At 44.6% G+C, this 23,644-nt stretch overlaps 1 protein-coding gene and 1 pseudogene across 1 annotated transcript in view; both read right to left on the bottom strand.

Annotated features, from left to right (window-relative positions):
• LOC119443465 (kinesin-like protein KIF11) overlaps window positions 1-8,368 on the bottom strand; it is a 62,050-nt gene extending 53,682 nt beyond the window's left edge. Inside the window, exons 1-6 of the mRNA XM_049662185.1 lie at window positions 7,916-8,368; window positions 5,598-5,671; window positions 5,432-5,474; window positions 5,284-5,357; window positions 2,470-2,728; window positions 201-416 (exon numbers count right to left, since the gene is read on the bottom strand). Coding sequence (XP_049518142.1) covers window positions 201-416; window positions 2,470-2,728; window positions 5,284-5,357; window positions 5,432-5,474; window positions 5,598-5,671; window positions 7,916-8,368 — 1,119 coding nt within the window. The remainder of the gene's footprint in view (window positions 1-200; window positions 417-2,469; window positions 2,729-5,283; window positions 5,358-5,431; window positions 5,475-5,597; window positions 5,672-7,915) is intronic.
• A 12,175-nt stretch (window positions 8,369-20,543) lies between these two features.
• Window positions 20,544-21,491, bottom strand: LOC125943276 (uncharacterized; annotated as a pseudogene).
• Window positions 21,492-23,644: the final 2,153 nt, after the last annotated feature.

Here is a 23,644-nt window from a genome sequence, read left to right as displayed (position 1 = left end):
CTATTAGGAGACACTTGTAATCAGATGGTCATGCAGACTGCCTGATCATAAGACGGTCTACCACGACAAGTTCATTCGTCGTGGTGGTCTTGGGGCACAAGTATAAATTGCTAGTGACGACAACGCCTTGTTAACGACAAATGAAGCCTGTGAACCGCATGACGTTTAATGCTTTTAAAATTGGTCACACCGTTACTCACGAGGTTGAGCTTGGCGCTTTTAATCAGCTTCTCACCACTGTCAGTCTTCTCGCAGGTGTGAATGGTTATCGAGAAGACCGAGTGGCTGCGTGAAGATGTAGCGTGCAGAAGTGTAGCAGCAGTTTGACGTTTTGCAGCCCCCTTCTGGAGCATTAATAACACTTCGTCATGGTTGCGCACTGTGATCTCCTTGAGGCCCTGGATTATGACTGAACCCTGAAAATGTACAGAAGGAGCTTTGAGATTTCAAGATTTTCCTGCACCACAAGTCAGTGTTTTTACTGTCCCGCGCATGCTGCAAGTGAACATTTAAATGTGAATAACAGTGTGTGCACATAAACGAAAGCAAGGCAGACAGTTCTTAAGCTTCAGACCATGATAACTTGGAATAAAAATGCAAGGAAAAGAACAATATTATTTAGTTTCTCCTAGACACCGGACACAAGGTGGGACAATTCTCATCTTGTCAAAGGACTACAGGCAAAAGCTTAGAATTCTAGCTACAGTGCTGGGAAGCTAGGAAACTTAAATAATGGAAGTGGCACACTAGTAGGCTGCCACAGACTGCAGCTACAGGATAAGAAAATCCTAAAGTTTTCCCAACACAGGATCAGTGTACTTGCAAAAGTAACTCCATGTGGGGAATACCAAAGAGACCATTATTTAATACACGTGTCACTCGTCAAGTACTATTTAAATTTGTACCTTAAAGGGCTGTGAAACTCGGGTTTATCCAAGTATAGCAATTTCGCATGGTGCCCGAGTGCTCAAATATCTGTCAAACGTTGCTCAACATAACAAACTGCCGAGAGTTATAATTGCATACCGTAAAATTTCGAGCAAGCGCCCCCCCCCCTCAAGCAAGTCGAAATTACCGGCAAAGTTAGGGGGGGCGCTATCCCGGAACGGCACCAAAATTCAAGATGGCAACGACGAAATTTTCCCGCCAAAAAAAAAGAAACGCAGTGGGAATAGCAATAAAATTTCATTGAACATGAACTTTATTAAGCCAAAGATTTGTTAGTGGTGTTTATCACTCTCAAAACCACCGAAAAAACTACAGAATCAGCGCATTGACGCTGCACCGACGCGTCGCCACGACGAGCGAAACGAACATTGGTTATGCAGCTTCCATTCCAGGCAAAATTATGCCCGCTAGAGTAAAGTTACACGTAATGTTCACTTTATTAAAAACCATGTCCACGGTGAAACGTTTAGCACTAGTGAGAGTTCTGATACAAGTCGAGCTCAGCTGCAGTGCATGGCTACCGCGGACAGCGAACCGCGGTTCGGCCATGCTCGTATCGCAGCTGGTGGCGCCGCAAATATCAGCACGTTTTCTTCCTCGTGCAAAATTATTTTGAGGAGGGTAAAGTGGCAACGACGGTAACAAAATATTGCTGCTTGGGAGCATCGGCAGTTCGTTCTGAAGCGCCACCTGCTACAGATTCGAAGTGAACTTGAAAAGGCCTAGCGACGATATCGGTGGCAAGTGATTAGCCGCGACCACTCCTCTGTCGCCGAGTGGTCACGTCGCTGTGCCGCAGGGAACTCCTCTGTGCCGTGTGAGAGGGAGATCTCGCCATCGGCCGGCGGTCCGTGAACTACAGACAGCCAGCCGCAGTTCACCCCAATGCACACGTGTGCCCACTGGGGCACCCGGGTGTGACCACGATCGATGAAATTGCTCATCGGGGCACCCCGATGTGCATCAGTGCAATTTGCCAAATTTGCCATTATTTTCGTGGACTGGATGTGGCAGGCCAGTGTTGGTGCGGAGCGGGAGGGGGGCACTTTTCCGGTACAGCGCGGAAATTTGAAATTAGCAGTGAAGTTGGGGGGGGGGGCTCTTGCACGGGTGGGGGCACTTGCTCGGAATATTACGGTACATACGACCATTCAAGTGTACTTGCAATTAACTGTAAACAACGCTACAATATGTAGGAGTATAATAAAAAATATACATCAAATAACCTAGAACATCCCCTCAAAGTGCAAATGCTCAGGTGTCACCAGTCAAGGCTTACGATCTTCATTTCGTATCAGATAAAACAGCATGGGGAGTAACAAGGCTTTACACACACTGAAAGAACGCCAGAATTTTGAGGCACAGCAGCGGATGCTGCTGCATAGTTGCCCAAGCTTCGAGGAGTGCTCGAAATAGGCAATGAATAATGCAGCCATTATTTCAGGACAATGTGCACTTTGTGCCAGTTTTCATATTCACATGTGCCAAAATTGGAAACACTAATCGAGAAGCCACATGCACCTTTCGAGAGGAGTCCTCAAAGATGTTCAGCCTTGACGTGCCCTCAAGTGCACTGAGCAGGTCAAAGAGTTCCTCATTGTACAACTCAAGGAAGGACACCTTGATCGTAAATTTAAGGTCCTGGGACTGAAGCTCTTTAAACAGTTGCTGCAGGGTACGTGGGATTATACCAGCCGAGGGGTCATCAGCCCAGCACAGGTTCACATCCGATCTTTCACCTTCCATAGTGTATGTTTTGCCGGAACCTGTTTGACCGTATCTGAAATCATAAAAGCAAGTGGTCAAAAGCAGATTGCTGTGCCTTCATAGAAGTATTGACAGTACAGAAGGCAAAGCAACACAATGGGCAGCATGCATAGTCGACATTTAAAAAGAGCACAAGAACAGAGTGCGTAGTCTTTGCTGGGACACAAGAGGCTCAAAGGCCAACTCCACAATGACACGTTGCTCTGCACCCTTCCGTCATGTCCTCAAAAGAAGGTTTGAGAGTTACTGTTACTCATTTACTGACCACAGAATTATGGCATAAAAGGCAGAATATACAGAGCATGCTGGCAATGAATGGCAGACGACAGCATTGAGGAGCCGGCGATCGCGAGCTAGCGTTTGGCATGAGAGATTACGTTCTGCCTGGACGGGCAAGTGGTGTTGAATTGTTGGCTGCATGAACTACGGCTCTCGTCAGCTGCACACAGTTTGAGCCAATGTCGATCCCATTCAGCCGAGGTTAGGTCTATTACAATTGCCGAGTTCTTGCGTCTATACTTCTGGCAGACCTGAAGCTAATAAGCCATTACGATGAAGAAAACTGCTTTTGTAGTTCAGTACTGACAACACGGACTGTAGAAGCAAACGATGAACATGGTAGCAATGCACATTTGATAGCATGACAGTCACGGCACCATAAAGGTAAGTGCATACAATAATTCAGCTTGTGTTGCTCATCAAAACCACACACAATTAAACGGTCATAAGCTTAGCGGCACCGTACAAAAACTTGAATGTGCTGGTTACCCAGCTTCCGCGTAGCCATGGTGCTGTGATACAAGTATGAAAGTAGCTATCCTTCCTTTTGTACAGTGCCACACAAAAAGCTAGAAGCAACGACATCGGCACATTGTCATTCTCGAAGGCTGCCAGACCCACTCGCCGGTACTACACTCGCGAGTATTTTTATGTATTGTTATGCCGACTCCTCATTTAGCTTCCAAGTTGCACTGTTTGCCTCTTATCCCAAATGAACAAGTGGGGGCCCCCTTCGATACAACAGTTTAGACGAACACCTCATTAGACTGCTAATGGCAGCAGTGTCTCCACTAGAAAACTTCTCTAAATGAATGACAATATGGAACATATGAAGACATGTGCATGAAAAATAGTAGGAAGAATGATAAGTAGGCAGCATAACAATGCATACTATAAGGTCTCCCGCTCGCAGTTTCTAATAGTTGTTCAGTCGCAAATAATAGTGCAACTCAGATTGATGCATGTTTTGTTGCCATGTTCCGACACGATTTGATGTCACCAATGTGCGGTTTCCATCATATTGCAAGCAGGCAATGAGCAGCCGCTGTGCCATGCCGATGTAAACAAATGCACCGGTCAGCGCTTTGGACACTGAGCGGTGTTCTATCGGAGAAATAGTGCGCGCTATAAATCGACATAAAATTGCAAAAATCAGCGCTCCACGACATCCAATAGTACAAATACGAGAAATGCTGCCCTGAGAAGAGGACAAATACCTAAAATTGCAAGCACCCCGTATCAAATAAGTGGCTCAAGCTACCTTTCGTCTTTTCGTGTTGCAGCGCAATAGGGAACGTTTCGCTGACCGCTGGCTCTCGTGGTGGCGGGTCAAATGCAAACTGCAATTCATGGCGATGAATTTGTTGGGAATAGTGACTGTCACTGACAGCTCTGGTGCGGCTGACATGTCACCCACACATTGTACCAATGGTTTGGCGTGGTCACGAAACAGCCGAGCTCTTCACTGCTTTCATTCTCCACGCTGGAGGGACCAGCATGACTCAAGTGCTCTTCCCCGCTGGTGTGCCATTCGTCCCCCTCTTATTCATACAATGTCACACGAAAATGTCCACTCAGCTTACCAGGTCAGGTTTCAGTCTTGCGCTGATGAACCTCACTTATCGTCAATAAATGCAAACAGCACAGAAAGCTTCACTTACATCAATTCCCACAGTGCGTGAGATCCATATATTTTTGTCCTGGTCACCCACTTCATATTTATTCACCACAAATGAACATAGTTGTAGACCTGACATTACATGTAGTCTCCGTTCGTATTAAACTTTTGCCATGGCCTCGCATACTTCGAAGGAAGGCCAACCTCCCTGTACTGCCTCATTGGACGTGTGCAGCCAGATTTGTAGGGCCTGTCGTATGGGGGAAGATGGGCAGAGTACCAAATTCCCGAAAGTGAGGCCAGGGACAGCCACTCTTCCATAAACACCCGCAGGCCTCAAGAAACGGATGAAGGGCCTTGGGGCCAAGAAAGGAGCGACGGATCATCACCTTTCTTTGTTGCTTTTCCTCATAGCTCTGCATGTAGTTTGGGGCTTCCGTGCTTGTACTCACTGGCCCAAGCCATGGAGTGATCTTGTATGGAGAGCTACAGTATCTGGAATGCTGCGGGAGCAAAGGTAATTGCCCCAGAATTCTCGACATTGGTCACAGCTCAAGCTTGGGCGTGCGATTCATTTAGCAACAAAAAACACTATTTTCTAGACTTGCAAGCAAAGTTGATCGCAGCACCGTGCTGGAGACATGGGAAAGAACTACAGCAAGTATACTCACGCAAATACGGTGCAGTTGTAGCCCATCATGACCTCGGCTATGGTAGGCTCCATGACTGCCCGGTACACATCGATCTGCAAAAAAAACTTCAAGCAATTGGACTTACTGACAGCAGGAAGGGGCTAGAGAGAGGTAGGTACATGCTTACCTGCTTTCCATCAGGTCCAAATATATCGTCAAACGTGCACGATCTTCACCGAAATTCACCGAAAACGCATTGCGCCATAATGATGAAAAGGTGTCATATTATACTGGGCTGCCAACATTTTTGATGCTCTTCTCCTTGTTCAACATTCTCAAAGAACACGTCTCACATTCTTCCAGAAATGTCCTCACGCAGTTTGAGGAGCTGTTTCTGTTCCTCATGCGGATGAGGCTTGGCATTCACCTTCAAGATTTGGCATATCGCTTCAAGGTGTCACAGCCAACCGCTTCGAGAATTTGTGAGAAGTGGCTAGATGTTTGCTACGACCGCCTGAGTCCACTAGTGTACTGGCCTGAGAAAGAAGACATAATGAGAACGATGCCAGTTTGTTTTGTTGAGAATTTTGGGCTAAACGTGAGGGTTATATTAGATTGCTTTGAAGTTTTCATACAGAGGCCAAGTTCGCTTCTAACACGAGCTCAAACATGGTCCCACTACAAACATCACAACACTGTGAAGTTCCTGCTAGCAATATGTCCACAAGGGATGATAACGCACATTTCAAAAGCATTTGGTGGCCGTGCTAGCGACAAGCTAATCACTGAGGACAGCGGTGTTCTACAATTGCTTGACAGAGGTGACATTGTTTTGGCAGACAGGGGCTTCCTGATAGCAGAAAGTGTCGGGATGTGTTGTGCCACACTGGCAATCTCTGCCTTTACAAAAGCGAAAAGGCAGCTTTCCAGCAGGGAGGTTGAGCAAACAAGGGAAATCGCTAATGTGCGAATTCATGTAGAGAGGGTAATAGGAATGGTGCGGAACAAATACACCATACTGAAGGGGACATTGCCAGTAGAGGTTCTGAGAAAGAACAACAACCATGAATGTCCAATCGACAAGATTGTGAGAGTGTGCTGTGCACTAACAAACTTGTGCAATACCATAGTGCCATTTGATTAGCCCTTTGATGACAAAGGTTTTTTTGTTTGTGCATCTCACCTTTGCTAGGTCTTCTTGCGTGATTGTTCAGCATACATTTCGTACTACTAAAGCACTGTTCAAATGTGTGTATTAGGACCGTCTTATCCGCACCAGACGTCTTGCCTATTACAAATGGCAAATAAGTGCTTTACTTATGACCTAATTCTTGATAAATTGAAGAACCACACAAAAGTACAAGTGAAAGGATGACACGTGAGCAGTGATGCCTGCAAATAGCATTTTACGATATTTGAAGCACACTTATTTTTTTGTGTTTGCTTAGAACTTGTATTTACTTTTAGTAGTATTTTTTGTAAATATAGTGATTTTCTTGCACGTCAAGACCAAGATTATACATATTTTCGACCTTGTGTACACTTGATTCTTGATGTTTTCATTTGATTTGTGTATGAAACAATGTTTTCGTATGATTTGTGTAATTGTAAGCTGTGTACACCATGTAATATTTCGAAGCTCCTCTTACCCAATGTTCATTCTTTGGGTGTGTTATTTATTTTAAATAAATAAATCAATCAACTAAAAAGAAATTCACTTTTATTTAGTATCACGACATGACCTGCAAAACCAAAGCAGGCCTTTTGGTGCTCTTTTCAATCCTACACAACTGAAATGAAACCATTTCACATGGCAGTTTTCATTGTCACAGGCAATCATTCTGCCTTTCTCGGGTCCCCTGCAAACACAGAAAGTCTCAGCTGGAACATCACATTCATCACTTCTTTGTGGGTCCTGGTGGTTGAGCACGAGAGCATTTGACTCAAACGGCACCAACGCTGCGGCTGAATCGTTGTTTGATCCTTTGGGAGGCTCGAGGTCGTCAACCTTGTTGTGCAAGTCGTTCTTACTGTCCGAGAACCACCGCGCAACGAGCTCTGGCAACAAGACGGTTCTAAAAAAGCTGCTTGCCGTTAAAATCAGTGGTGCAATGAAGCTGTCGTCTTTCTTGATTCTCTGTACATTGATTTCTTGTGCATTCCACAGAACAAAATCAGCATAACTTTTCTTGCACACGAACATTTGCACTTGAATCTGATAATAGTAGCGGTGAGTTGGCTTCAACTTCAGCTCACCATCAACTTCTCTCACACAACTGTTTGCGTCTTTAAGCAAGTCAGTGAGGCGTCCATCTTTCACCTTCCATGGGCACTTCACTTCTACTACACCTGCAACACAGCAGCTGCACTCGACAAGCATGTCGGGGGTTGCAGCTAAAAACAAATGTTCCTTGCAAATAAAAAGTCCCGCTTCTGTGAAAGCTGTGTCATTGTGAAGCACTGTTATCAACTTCCTGTATTTTGCAAGAGCCTCTGCTTCTTTCTCTCTGCCGTATCTGACTGCAGGGACTGAGAGTTTGTTGGAGTGCGGGGAGCAAATGCGGCTAATCAGGCTTTTGGACGGAGCAGTTAACTGCGTGTGACACACTTCATAGAGTGTCGAGGCAGTAATGCGGCCTGTTCTGTAAGAAAACCAATTAATGCTTCTTGCCTGGTTTCGTGTACGTTGCTCAATGCTGTGAACTGCAGCCTCGTTGATGACTAGACCACTGAAAGTCTTTTCACACTGCTCCATTAGTTCATCATAATTTAGTTTCACTGCTCGTTGGTCATAGAGCAGGCGCAGATCAGCACCATTGCAGGTTCTGACAGCTGGCATGTACAAACTGCTGTACTTGGAGTTGGTGCTCAGCACTGCTGGTCGAAGTCCCGAGGCAGTCACAACGCCGAAAAACGCACTCCACTCGTCCTTTGTAGGGGGTGGTGCCGGTTTCCTCGCAGAAAGCTTTGGAGATGGGTCGATATTTTCATCCAGTCGTCGCTTCTTCATCGTTGCAGATGCGAAATCCATTTTGGCAACAGGCTGAGCCTCGATCTTGCGGACATGTGCAGGAAGCCAGGCGTTACTGCTGTCTGTACATGAACGTTCCTCACGCGCACGCATCCCGTACTCGATGTAAAAGAGTAATGCAGCAACGTGGGAACACGCCTCTCCGTTTCCTGCCATGCACAAACAGTGGGCAGCGAGTACTTCGCCGTCGCTTTTGGCACATATCCAGGCTTTAACAGGTGGGATTGACAGGCTCTGTGAGTGATTGACCTGCATGAATAAGAAAACAAGTCAGTACTGCACACATCATCACAGATCGAAGGTAAGCCTTACCTGAGTTAGGACGACAACTGCTTCCGGGCCTGTTTGTTTTACCCATGGCTCTCTCACCCATCCGCTAGTCACATAATTATGCCCTTCTAGAGACTTGTATGACTTCAGCTGCTTTCTTGTGAGAAAGCTTGTCCTGAGCACGAGAAAATCGTGTATGTCGCACATGTTGACCCGCGGCCAAATGTCTGCACTGATTAAGCCGTCCCGGGCGTCGAGCTCGAACGGGTCGAATCCGCATAGATCCACCTTTTGCGCATACCGCTCTCTGTCCGCGTCGCACAAGCCACTCGAATAATTAGCGTTCGTCGTCACGGACTTGCCTGTCATCGGCGTTACGATCGCGCTCATGTCAGGAAAAATAAAGCAGCTCGGCGTCCATGCACACCGAATGCGTCAATGGCGTTGACGATGCCGCTTTCCTGTTCGGAGGACTTCAAAATGGCGGCGACCCGCGTGTGACGTCGGCAGTGACGTCAGATGAATACTCCCTATAGGTTTCCATGAACGAAGAAAGAAAAAGGAAGTGGGCCGTGGCCGTGAGGAGAGCGACGGCGACCGGTGCCCTTTGGTTACCTCACGCCGGAGCTAGAGTGTGCGAAGATCATTTCGTTACAGGTATGTATGCATGTTTATTTTGGAGTAATGTCAATTTTGCGCATTCCCAAGTGCTGCGCATATCACATCGAGAACTACATTTGCTCGCAGGCGCTCCGAGCAAAGACCCCCAGCACGTCGACTATACGCCTACGGTGTTTTGGCACGATGAGAGAGCGAGGGAGGTTTCGAGGCGGAAACAAGAAAGGTGAGTATCTGAAATTATCACGGGCGCAACCGCAATCCTTCTCCGCAGCTATGCCAAGCTTCTGACTGTGTCAAAAAAACGTGCGCGCATTACCTCTGCGCAACAAGCAACAGCTGACACGGCAGCAGGCGCTATCGCGATACCGTCGAGAGAGCAGCCAACAATGTCTGAAGAATCTGTCGGAGATGCTACTGATATGGAGCCCGCTAACGTTGGTATGCCCAGCGGTTTCAACCTTGCCGAAGAAGGTGACGCATCGCAGCCGGAGTCTTTCGACGAAGCACCTGCTACGTATGCATAAGGGGTTTCTATCGCCTATTTTCCTGGAGCCGTCGTGTGTGTGAATGTGCTTTCAACTGAAGCATTAGAGAGTTTTAGAATAGGGGCCCCAAAGAGCTTTGCGGGTGTTAGCGTTGGGGCATGCCAAGAGTGATGAGTTTTAGAATAGGGCTTTGCGTTTGCGAATAACGTGTTGCGCTTGCAGCGCCACTACGGTGTCAAAGAAAAACTATTCTAAAAATTAAAATAAACTATACCATTTTATGATAGGAAGAGTAATTTTGACTTTCGTGGTTTTGCGTTTAATTGCAATTCAGATGTTATTCTGTTAGCAGCAAGCGATTTATTGCGCCTAATTTTGAGTAACCAACTTGACGTGCCTTCACCAGCCAAGCTAATCCACGTTAGGCCTACGAGCCATGGAATCGACAATCGAATTCAGAATCAGCTGCGTCTAATGAATCAATCTTCATTACACACGTTAGTTGAGAGAAAGCGATAACCGCAGACACTTCTCCTAGCTTAGGAACTTCACGCGTTACCACGAATCAAGCCGACTTTGGTACTCGGAGAGCCGCCGCTTCGATGGGTGCCGCCATGTTTGTTGACGCAAAACTTTTGGGGCTGCTTTTGGGGCTCCCGCTAAATCGGCGAAATAGCGTGCCCGACCAATGCCTCCTTTACTAGATGCCCGTCGCGTTGCTCGCTTTCCCATTGGGGCGGCGGTTCCCTTAGTTCAGCATAAATTCCGTGAGGCAGCGCTCGTTGCCTTTTCAACTTCTGGCGGCGGTGGCAGCGGCGGTCGACGACTTCCGCCGGCCCTTCTACAGCGCCTGCCGACTCCGAGACGGTAACAGATGCTACAGTAATCTCAGAGGCCGCAGCACGTGATCTAAGTTGCAGACGTGCGCCACAAGCGGCGCTCGTAGCCTTTTCGCGGAGAAGAGAAATGGGAGAGGGCACGGAACCGGGTTTACCGGACCACGCGGCAGGCATCTAGTAAAGGAGCATGGAGGAAGGAAAAAAACTAGGAGGGAGCGTCACGTGACAATCTTGAAGCCTAGTCATAAAAAATTTAGAGGAATGGAATGATGGGAAATATGCCCTCACGTGATAGGCAAGCGGTAGATTTTACTCGGCTCGCTTCGGTGGCTTCGGTTTCGTCTGCTGCGGGGGTTTCAGAATATGCGCACATACTCAGCGCGGCAAACGCGCGCCGAGGTTAGTGAAGGAATTCGAGTGTGTGAAGCAGTTGAGTCTCGCCGCCTAATTAGCAGACAGGCGCCAAGGCTGTTGCGAACGAAGGCGTCGGTTAACCGGCATTGCGCCGAACAACCCGGGAGGACCACCTCAAGGACGACTGGTTGCGTTTCGGTATGGTTTCAGGGAAACGAGGGAACCTTTCGCCCTGCAAACGTGTGAAGGCAACCAAGCCGCCCTTCCGACGACGATTCGTTGCGTTTGACGACGTCTTCTGGGAAACAATGATGCCTCTCGCCCCCGCAAAATGTGCACGCGATTAAGCGAGCGTACAGGATCCGAAGCGACTGTCCCTACGGGAAAAAAATGCGTCCCGTCTTGTGCCCAAGGATGGACTGGCGAGCCGGAGACTCCGAACATATTTAGGGCCGTGCCGGCCCGTAGCGCAGTCGACACTGTTGCTCGAGATCTGCTCAAAGTCTTCGGCCTCTTAGCAGACCGGCGAGAACTCCCGTCAGCAGTAGGCGCACCTGCGTGATGAAGTGTTTTGTGCCAGGATGCCCTAATCGAACAGAAAATCGGCGCGATGGCCTGTCCTTCCATAGGTAAGCACAATGAACGTTTCGTTTATTTATGAAAATGGAACTGCAATATTCGCGATCGTTAGTGACTACGTGCTCGTGTGAATTATAACTGACGAAATAGTGGTGCAATACTATTCAAGCCATTTTTTTTCCAACTTTGTCATAATTCCCCCTAAGTGTTAAACATTTATTTCTCTTTAAAGTACTTATATCAGCTAGCGTACACTCCTAAAAAGGTACGATGTGAAACTATTTATTGTCGAAGAATTACATTTCCTGCTATAAAAATTATTATTGACCGAATTTTGTATGTATTTCTTGTGGCTGAAAACAATCAAAATTGAAATAAAACTAATTAATTGAAGAAACCATGAACGATTAGTCTTCACATAACATACCAAGTTTTGCAATAGTTGCCAAGAACAATAATTTTGTAGAGAATATTCTGCTCGTTTTAAACTAATTTAACTAAATTATACTAATTTAAACTTTAAATTTAAACTAAATTTTAAATGAAGCCAATGGTGTCGCTATTAGTCCCGGGTTTTAGCTTCAACTGTGCATCTGGTGTTTCATTTGCACGGTCAGCAATTTGAAGTTATGTTGCAGTAAGCAGTCCCTCCTCATTGCACTTGGTCTATTTTGTCCAGTCTCCCAGTCCAAGGCCCTCCAGGACGCTCAAGGGTGAAGCTTCTGCAGCACTGCCTGCACACAACCCAGCGACACCTCGAACAGCAAGGCATACTATGGTGAGGATAATACTCGACCACTACAATTTTTACATACTTGTTTCCTTAGGTAGCTGCAAGTGATGTGGCATATATTTTCGTGGCAACTGTTTAATAGCTCAAGCATAATAAATGTCACTCATTGAACTGCACTTGGACACTAACATTTATGATCATGGCAACCATCTAATTAAATACTGAAACATTCATATTTGTTCGCAGCGGTATGAGTTTCCTCAGGGTTTGCATTAAACACCAATTATCGGCCAATAATCCTTTTTCAATTTTTCTTTTCCATTCAAATGACACAATAACTAGAAGACCAACAGGATTTTCACAATGTTCTATGCTCTTTATATGTTCGATCGGTCACAATGAGCCGTGATATATGAGCTCAGTATATTTTGCCCACTCAAACTAAAAGGCTTCTTTAAAACATCTCTCATTGAACTATGCTACATTGGCCTCTTCTGTGTTAGTTGTTTTGTACTTTTACGTTTCCTGCCGGGGCCCAGATGGGCCTGCAGTATTTAGCAAATAAATAAACAAACAAAATTAAGTGGCACTAGCAAGCTCGTGTGGATGGCAGTTTTATGCCCCCACAGTTTTTCAGTTCACAAAAGTGTAAACGGAAACCGTCGTGAGCAATGTAATGACCTAAAATTTAGCATTATATTCGTCATAACTTGCACAAGAGTGTATGCCACAATAATTAAGTACTTTGTTCTGCGTATGTGCTTTGTGTCATGTTGGTCGCTCATGCACCTGTTACAGCGCGTGATATTTTGCAGCCACAGCCAGCAGAAGACGCACCTGAAAAGGCCTTTCTGAGGCATGAAGTATGGCGTTACACAATTACAAACTGCGACCAAGAAGAAGATGAAGACTCTTCGGCAATCCCATCAACACCTTTTTCAAAAGGTTGCTCATCTCGAAAATGTCATAGAAGATTTATCTGACAATCGCATTCTAGGAAATGAGGATGTCGCCATATTGCAGAGTCTTGTTGGGGCAAAAAAAAGACTTGCTCATGCGTCAACTGCCACATAAGTCTGGTGCCAGCAATGTCACCCGCTTACTCGCCAGAGCTCAGGCCATTTGCACTGACTTTGCATTTTTATTCCCCTAGAGCATACAGATATGTACGAGCTGTTTTCAACACATGCCTCCTGCATCTAAAGACACTGTGTAAATGATATCAATCCATTGATAGGGCTGCTGACTTTTCAAAAGAGGAAATGACTGCATTGGCTATCAAGGTAAAGCACGGCTCTCCACATTATGCAATCTGGTTGTGGATGAGATGGCCATTCAAAGAAGTAGTGTGGGATGGGATAAGCTTCCATGGATATGTTGACATGGGCATTGATGTCAATGATGACAGCTTTCCAGTTGCCTAAGAGGCATTTGTTTTAATGCTTGTTGCAATCAATGGCAGATGGAAGCTGCCGATTGGCTACTTTCTAGTGCATGGCCTTGGTGGTGAGCAGAGGCCCAATTTGGTGCTGCATGCTGCTAGCTTCACTCACGAAAAAGGTGCACACATTTTGAGTTTGAGCTGCGATGGCGCTGCAGCGAATTTGTCATTGCTGCACAGCCTTGGCTGCAAGATGGACCTGACTGAGCTGGATGCTTCTTTTCCACATCCAGTGACAAAAAAAAGCTTTTCTTTGCCATGTTGGATCACTGTCACATGTTGAAGCTACTGCGGCACACCCTGTTTGATAAAAAGGCTATTGTGATGCGAACAAACAGTTCATATTGTTGAAACACATTGATGATCTGCATGAAATCCAGTACACAGAGGGCCTACATTTGTCAAACAAACTTAGACAAGCACATATTACCTGGAAAAACCAGCCCATGAAAGTCTCATTGTTGGCTCAAACGTTTAGTCAATCGGTAGCAGATGCTCTTAGTGACTGCAGAGCTCAAAAAATTCAATGTTTTCAAATTCCTTGCCAACAGAAGAGTTTATCAGACATGTCAACAACGCATTTGACATTTTAAATTCAAGACATCCAAGGCAAGAAGAATAGAAAGGACCGCTGTGTCCTGAAAATGTGGCTCCTGTCACTGTGTATGTCAAAGAACTTATGGCCTACTTTTGCTCGCTTAGGGAGTCTGCAGCTGGTAAACTAATGACAGGGACCACCCAAAAGACAGGCTTCATTCGCTTTGTGGTGTGCTTAGACAACCGTCTATACAACCACTTGGTTACAGAAAATGACCTATTGGCATATCTTTCGACTTCCAAGCTCAGTCAGGACCACCTTGAGTTACTTTTTTGCTGCAATAAAATCATTTGGGGGCTGCAATCACAACCCAACAGCAAAGCAGTTTGCAGCAGCATTGAAGCGTCTGATAGTTCGTAATGAGGTCAAGGACATTGATGGCGGAAATTGCTTTCTATTGGAACACATCGAAATTCTCTTTGTACGCTCCTATGAAAAAACCATACTCCATCGATGTAATTAACCTCACTGCCCCTCAGAGAAGCCCTGCAGCCAGTGAACCACTCACAGAAGCAATTTTACAGGATCATGGTTACTCAGCTACCCAGGCAGGGTGTCTGAGCTTGGGTGCCTGCGGCTCGCAGTACTGGAAGAATTGCTAGACAAGTTTTCTCGTGGGTGAATTATGTTCATGATGGCCCACAATTAATTCCTTTATCCATCAACTTCAGCTGTCCCACCAGGTTTTATGTTAAGGCATTTATTTGTTTTTGAGTGACTTTGTAAAGTGCATATATTGTTCAAGAGCGTTGTATGCAGATGTCGAACTTTTATAGAGGGAAAATTTGATACCTTATTGTAAGTTCTGCAAGTACATGTTTGTTGTCTTGCTGAATGCTGTAGCTTGAATCGCCTGCATGCAAATTATGCTTAAACAATTGTTCTGTTCAGCCCAAGCTAAACAGTGTGGACAATGACGGTAGGTTAGCTGGCCTACCTTTCACTAGAGCAAACTGTGTGATGACATGGACATGCTGTGAATGCTCTCAATGGATTATGTGTGAGCTAGGTATACGCTTGAGGATGACAATGTTTTTTAATGTTTATCCTGTATGTCTTTTACCTGACCTTTGTGGAAATTTGCCACTGCCACCTGGAATACCGTTGGTGTTACTATTTAAATAATTTAATGTGCTCACTCTGTTCACTTGCTTTACAATAGCCTTTTATGATGCCAGATTCACTGTAACCACAAACATTTGGTGTATACCACTCAATAAGTGTTTTAAATACTGTGAAATATTCATTCATTTGAGGTTCACAACGTAATAGAGCCGTCACTTCCTAATTGTGGTGTGTTGGCTCAGCTTCGACAGTGCTAACTTTTTTTTGTGGGTATGTGATACAACATAAGCTTTGTTGTACATTTTACTTGCAGCAAAATGCACTGTATTTTAATGTTGACATACTTACTTTGTGGGTCTGACCTCACATCAATTGTTTCAACTTTGACTTTGTGAACTACCACTCTTTTTTTAATTTCTGCATATGTATTGCTTACTTTTCTGACAAGCACAATCACCGAAGCTTTTCGATATTTGTGAGGACAGCGCAGATATAAATATTATGCAATTATAGCCCTGTATTGAAGGCGTTGCATACAAGGCATTGTAAGCAAAACTGCAGCTACATTCAAGGACAGCTGATCCCATTGACCAGTTTTATTAAAGGTATCAGTATTACGTGTGATATAGTTTACTTTGAATAACATTATTATACAAATGCCCTGTGGCATACAAGTATGCTAATACTGATACCGAAGAGCAGGGGCACAATAAGTTTTCCTACTTGCTGTTTATAATTTTCTTTTGTGTATTATCTTTGCAATGTACTTCATTTAAATTGTAAATGTGGCTTCCTTCTGTATTTGTGTGAAATCTTCTGGCTTCTATAGGTGCAGTAAACACTGAATAAAGAATGAAACAATTACTGTTGTCATAAAAATGTGCTTTCCATAGTACAAGTACACCAGCAACACAATGAATCCACAAGTGCAAATGAATGCTGCCATTTTTTCCCTTGCCGCTATGTATTCAGTTTTCATGCCGTTTCACACTAGCAGAGGAAGAAGGGTCCCCCTGGCAGTGTTTGATTCTAGAACATAATTATGCTGTGGGGCTATACTCGCATTTGGAAACAGCTGAATAAACTCTAGATAATGCACAAATCCCGTCCATTTGCTTTATTATATAACGAAAATAGATCCCCGAGGCGCGTCTCAACAGCGTCGTCGCACCACACAATCTTGCAAAATAGTACACGTAAATCTGAATAAACGGCGATCACTTCGGCGTTTAGAATGCAGGCTAATGCTATTTATTTCTCTCAAAATGAAACACGCCCACGAGAGCCTTTTATTAAGCGAAAATGCGACAAAAAAGTGTCCTTCAAAATATCTCGTTTCTTCCTAGGTGTAAGACAGCGTGACAAAAATTATTTCTCTCAAAATAAAACACGCACACCAGCCTTTTATTACCTAAGCGAAAATGCGACAAAAAAAAGTGACCCTCAAAACATCTCGTTTCTTTCTAGGTGCAAGACAGCGGGACGAAAAATTAGCAGGATAATACGCACCACAGCTTAAGGTGCACAACGGCTGATTTGACGAAACTTGAGTACGTAGGAAAAATAGACCACTCTCGGGCGTCTGCACGGGTTTCGAGCCGCGAGCGCTGGCAACTCCACTAACCGCGGTGGTAAGCGCAAGTGACGCCTTGAAAATTGTCTGTCTTCATGAGTCAGACGCCCCAGTCTTGCTCCACGTTTCAAGGCATCGCATTTGAAGCGAAGAACGACGCGCGCAGTAGCAGAACACCACCACCCGCATACCGGCCTCCAATCCAGTGACGACAGGCGCCACTAAAAGTTACCACGTACCAAACAATCACGAATGTTCCGGCAACCTTGTGGGCCTTTTCCGCCCCATAAGGCACCACGCACGGGGCCCTTGAGAGAGGGAGGGGTGGCTTCAGAGGAGGTTGGCTTGCCGAGGCTAGCGGAATCACGTGACGCTCCCTCCTAGTATTTTTTACCTCCATGTAAAGGAGGCATTGGCCCGACGCAAAACCCAAACGCAGTTAGCGTCTCGCGCATGCGCAGTGGTGTCGACGCTATTTCTTTGGGGCCCCAAAACGTTTGGGGCCCCTATTCTCTCTTATTTTTTTTTCAGCAACACAGTTGAAGTGCAAACAGAATACATTGAATGCTATTCCTGCTTGAATATGGTGACAAAAATTCGGCAGCTTGAGGGAAGAATAAAATAGCTGACGCAGCAACGCTCCCAGCTCCTAAATAAACAGCAAGAACAGAAACTTGTGAAGCTTATGAGTGATGCACAAGTGCATTTTTACACAGGTATGTCAGTTTGCCTTATTTTCAAAAATCTCAAGCAAGGCAGGCATTGCCATGCATAGCATTCTCTTTTTCAGGGCTGCCAAATGAGGTGTTTTTTACAATATTGCTACGGAACAGTATTTGCCTTGACGAAGAGGCGAGCAGTGTGAAGACGACGACGAAGATTAGAGGCTACTGCGGGCTGTGGCTTCTTGGCCAAGTGCGGCGCATTTCTTTGTAAATATACTTGTATATAGCTTTTCGTCTGCGTCTTCCTACGTAACAATATATTGGCAACTGTTGCACCAGCGCTTCCATCTGCTCGAAACAAGTTTCTCCATGAAGCTCAGCTTCTCGCATTCCTTATCAAACTGCGTCACAACCTCCCATTTCACGATTTCGCTTATAGGTTTGACGTAAGCGCAAAGCTCTTGGCTTGAATTTCAGGCAGATGCTTGGGATTATGTACTACCTGTGCAAGAAGCTCATTGTGTTCCCAACTCGTGAAGTGTGGCTGAGCTGGCTAACAGAGAAAGAGAACTTCCCTAAACTTCGTGCAATCATCGACTGCACAGAAGTTTGTTGCCAGGCAAGCTTATTTCTCCATATCATTTATCGGTTACGATCTTGAAAGCACAAGTGCACTTGCTTTTTCTCGAATACTCTCAGTCAATATTGTACAGACCTAATTTATATCACATACCCACCAGCCTGTCCATCACTCTCTTTCAGGCCCCTTAACAACTTGCATACAACTTGCTGATACCCAGCAAGTTGTATGGAGCAACTACAAACAAGACTCTACATTGAAGTACCTAGTGGCTGTAAATCCTCATGGTTTGGAGGCAGAGTTTCTGACAAAGAATTGACACTGGCATCAGGCGAGCTGCTCAGGCAGTGTTAATAATTAGGTTTACATGGTTGCCTTACATGATGTATTTGCTGTAAATGAGTATTTTTGTTTTTGATGCAGAATTCATGGACCACCTGGAAAGCGGTGACCAAGTTCTTGCCGACTGAGGATTTATTCTTTTTGAAGAATTTTACGAGAGAGAGACATTAAACTGATTACACCAAGCTTTACGAAGAACAAAGTGCCGCTTCCAGGCCAGGAAGTCACATCATCAAGAAGAATTTTTCAAGTCGGATAATTGTGGAAAAAGCCATTGGGCACCTCAAGAAGTGGCACATCATGACCGGCACAGTGCACCATCTCTTGGTGGACGTGTATTACGAAATAACTGTAGTTGCTGGGTTGACAAACCTCTGCCCACCACTGTCAAAAAGAGGTGAGTTGTTTCTGCATGGAAGCCCGTATTACACATGCATCATATGTAAGATAATGTAGAAAGCACGACAGGTTCGACAGTGACAGCTTTCTCCAGTTACCTACCTCAAATTTATATTATGTGTGCAGCTTGCTATGCAAGCTTTACAGACATGATTCAGATGTTGCAGAAAAAAATTTAAGCATCTATCTTCTTGGTTGCCTGGCTTCCCCTTGCAACGAATCCTGCAGGAAGCTTCACGTTCACATACACTGCACTATAAAGCACTGTCAGTTCTCTTTAGGCTTGAGCTCTTATATGCATTGACAGCACAAGCCTGATGAAAGACAGAGCAAGAGAAAAAAAAACGAAAGACAGATCAAGCATAAAGTTTGCTTCATTTATTTTTTATAAAAGAAATAAATGTTTTGTTACAAATACAGTTCTCCAGTACAGTACTGAAAAGGCTGCTTGAACCCACAAGTCATAATATAGAATATTTCTAACCACTTAAGCTGTTGCAATGCTGACTAAGTTCCGAAATGGATTGCACTTCCATATAACATATACAGTCGAGGGCAAAAGTCTTAGAATTAAGGGGGGAAATCAGTTTCCTGGTTATGGCAACAGTACAGCCTGGAATTGAGGTGGTAACTCCATTGGTTGAAAACACATGGGCGTATTTTACACCTTGATTTTTAGCTTGCATGTTCATTGTCCTTAGACATCTGCACTCGAGCATACATGTAACTGAGCAGTTAAACACATTTCACACATAACACATCTTGTTGAGATTTCTAACCAATAAAGGCTGTCTCAATATGAAGCAAAATGATGTTTATCACACTTGTATAAAAAACACACCCGTATCTGAGGCAGTAAATGTATATCACAACTGACCAGATAAACACATTTCTCAGATTCTAATGAGATTCCCAACCATTAAAAACTGTCTGAATATGAAGGAAAATGAGGTTTATCGCACTTGTATAAAAATGCACACTCTTAGCTGAGGCAGTAAGTGTATATCACAACTGACCAGATGAACACATTTCTCACATCTTGGTGAGATTCCTAACCACTAAAAGATGTCTGAATATGAAGCAAAATGATGTTTATCGCACTTGTATAGAAAAATACCCTTAGCTGAGGCAGTAAATGTATATCACACAATTTTAAAAATCCCTACTAGTAAAGGTTTTTTAAATACGAAGTAATATCAGGTACACTTGCACTTATTTCAAACATGCACCCATAATTAAGGTGCCAAATGTACATCGCACAGTGTTGCATAGCAATCCCTAGCCATTCGTGGCTCTCCGAGTATGAAGTAAAATCAACTTTCCTTAAATATGCACACATAGCAGAGGTGGTCATTTCACATTATTAGAATGAAGCTCTGAAAATTAGTGGTGCATTGTCTTGGAGCAACTCGAGTATCATTTGCAGGCTGCCTAAACAACTAATGATTTATAATCAGTTATCCACATCTTAAAATATTCATCTACTTCGTGGATATTATAAGGAAAGTTGTAGAGCATTGTGCAATCTGAAACACTGAAGACTGGATGCAACGAAAGCATGCAATATATGTAAAGTGGTGTCGTGGCATGCTTGTAGTCATTGGGGTAAAACATTCTAGAGCATGTCTTTGATGAATGGAATGTTCGCACCATCAGCAACGAAATGACGAACGTTGTGCAGGGTCATTTGTTTCTGAGGTTGAAAGTAGTGCACAGTGAGTGAGCTTAAGCACATATCAGTCATGAAAGTTTTCCAAGTGGCCGCTCATCCCTACAAAGAATTTCCTAGAATTATTCTTGGCAGTACAATGTCTCTCAAGAAACTGTGCAAACTGTCTATGTGAGAGTCCATAAAATTTTTGTCCCTCTCTACTATTACCAGGAGCCCACCTGCATCAACGTGAATGTAGAAGCAGCAGGTTCTGATATTTTCAAGGTTCAGGTGCAGTTGGGCTTGCACCTGGTAGTAGTAGGCATGGGTTTCTTTTAAAGCCCCATTAGCTGCAAGGCAGAACGCATTCTTTTTTTGGCCTTCAGCTAATAAGTTCTCAGGATGGCAGTCCCCAAGACTGTAAAGACATTTAATTTCTACAAGTTCAGGTTGGTGGCAGTCGCATCTGAAAATTCTGTCAGGGCTGCAGCCGAAAAATGGGTACTTGGGGTTCACCATGAGGCCACATGCCTCAATGTGGGCATTTGAGGGAATGGTGTTAAGATGTGCTAGAAGCCTCTCTTTGGCAACAGGTTCATTCACAACACCATATTGCACAGCAGGCACATTCAGTGGTTGCACATTAAATATTTTGTTTAGCAGAGTTGTGCAGTGTACTCGTTTTGATCTGCACACATCCTTAAAAAGCGATGCCGTTATCCTACCCTTACGGTGTTGGTACCATATGGGACAACATGCCTGAGTTTGCGAGGCTGCTTCTATTCTCCTTGCCTCATTTTCTGTTATGGACAATTTTTCGAAGAGTGCCTGCCAAGCACTCAACGCTTTCATGCTTAAAACCTTTCCGGCCGAGCAACCTTGATGTGAATGCTACCAGAGGTGTCCCAAGTGTTAATTTTAGGGGTTCCTCCTCAACATGATGGGACGAACCATTGCCATTTTCAGTTTGAGTCGCCTTGACCTGTGGTTTGCAGGTTGTCAGTCTAAATATTCTTGCCATTGGTGCAACCTATGGGAGGAAAACAAAATTTGCACTGGTTAAAGAATGTTAAACCAGCAATACACAATGCATTTTGTTGAACTTGTTCGTATTCGTCACCTCCTTAATTTTTTCCAAGAAGCCTTCGACGTCAAGGGCTTCTTTAAGCTCTATTGGCTTGTACTTTTTTGGCACTGTTGGTTCAGGTCCACAGGAGTGTTGCTTGTACACTAGATCTTTTGTTGGCTTAGATGGGACCTATGGACAAGAAAATATAAATAAATCTTTATCCACAAGTTGTTCTGTTTAGCTGCAAGTTTGCTGTAGCTGTTAACTCAATGACCATGTATAATTTCACCTTTGCACAAGCAAGCCTGGCTTGTGCACTTTTTGTGGCGCCACTGTGATGTCAGAGCCGGGCTTGTATATTACCTTTTTCAGACGGGGCTGCACCCACTGGCATGGCAAGTCTGTTGGAGCTGGCTGATGAGGATCTGGCTGATGAGTGTTGACCTGGGTCCAGAAGTCGACGCGAAGCATACAGCAGCACTGTGGCGGCAGACCCGTCCCAGACTGAAGAAAAGCAAATAAGGATCTCTTACAAGGGCTCCTTACAATGCATGGCTCACTGAACTGGAGAAACATTCCCCTGTGCTCTCACAATTATTACACATAACAATGTGCATAACCATTTTGCTTACCCTGCCATGCATGAACACCTTGTATTTCTCCATCTTCAGTGACCAAAATCCAGCACTCATATACTGGTCCATTCCTCTGCGAAGGGCTCACGAAGCCTTTGAGAACCTGCAATCCTCGTCTCAGTGTTGCAGCCTTTATATCATTAACGTTGCCTGTATAGAATTTGTTTCTTATTACACACTTGTACTGTGATAGCCCAAATAATAAATGAATAATTAGTAAAACAGGTGTGGCATCTAGAAATCCAGCAAATTTGACTGTCTAGAGGGGCAAGCTGCTAGAACAAGCCGCAGCACATGAGGACTAGAGCGAAAATTAATGTAGGACATGAGCCAACTGCCAAGTTTTATAAACCAGTAGCGCACCCAGGATCTCTGCCAGGGGGGGGGGAGGTTGACAGTTTGCCAATACCATCTAAACAGCACTAATTTCGATTATTTCACGGGAAATTGTCAAAAAATGTGCTCTTTGCGAGTGTGCAGACGATTGCGCGTCCTACATCTTAGTTGCAGCACTCAAATGCGTAAGGAAAGAAAGGGGGTTAAACAAAAGGGGGGGTTAAGTCGGCCTCAAGGGGGGGGGGGTAACAACCCCCGAATTCCCCCCCCCCGTCGGTGCGCCACTGTTAGAAACATTTCATAATTTGAATTTCCCATTGCACCACCTTGCCTTTGTTACTGTTTGTTATGTTGTCAGCTGTTAGTGTGTAGGAATGGCTTCAAATTCTGCAGTCGGCACATATCCTGTATTTCTTACTCTAGTCCTTGTTTTTGTGGTGCTGTGGAGGTTCCCTCATGACTATGCACTACTATAAATGCAGTGACAATGCAACTGAATGTTAGGTATGCATTATTCTGTGCATGCACTCTCAGTTTGACAGTAGTTTATTCATCAAGTCGTGTAATATACAGGTGGGGGAATAACTGAAGGAGGTCCCGTAGTGAAATATTATAGTGGATTCCTTGTCAAACTATAATGTAAAAAAACTAATAATATACAAGCACTAGCAAAACATGCGGCAGGATGTCAGTACTTTCTAGTTTCGATCATTTTTATAAATGGAGCGGAGCATGCCTATACATGTACACGAGCTGGCCTTCATATAAGCACATGTAACAGCATGTGCTATTAAGCTTATAAATGTAACTGGCACAATTATGCAAAAAACAAGGTGAAAGGAAAATAGCTTTGTAAGGCAGCCCTATCTAACCATGTTAATACTAGCTATAGAATTTTTAACACTGTCAGGCAAAACAGCTCATGTGTTCACCATTTCTGTTCTCACTAATTGAAAATTATGTGTACATAAGGCCAGTGCTTAAAGTCGGGTGGGGGGGGCGGCTCCCTCACCATTTTTCAAGGAGGGGCTCGGTCCTCCTCTCGGCAGGTTAACTGTAGCACTGCAGCACCCGTTTGACAAGCAATGTAGGTGATTTTATTACCAGTAGTGCCTTGTGCGCGGCAATTATAAC

Source organism: Dermacentor silvarum, chromosome 1, assembly GCF_013339745.2.
Source record: "Dermacentor silvarum isolate Dsil-2018 chromosome 1, BIME_Dsil_1.4, whole genome shotgun sequence".
In the NCBI taxonomy this organism is placed as follows: domain Eukaryota; kingdom Metazoa; phylum Arthropoda; class Arachnida; order Ixodida; family Ixodidae; genus Dermacentor; species Dermacentor silvarum.
The sequence above is the reverse complement of the archived record's forward strand: the minus strand, read 5'-3'. Positions and strand labels throughout refer to the sequence as shown.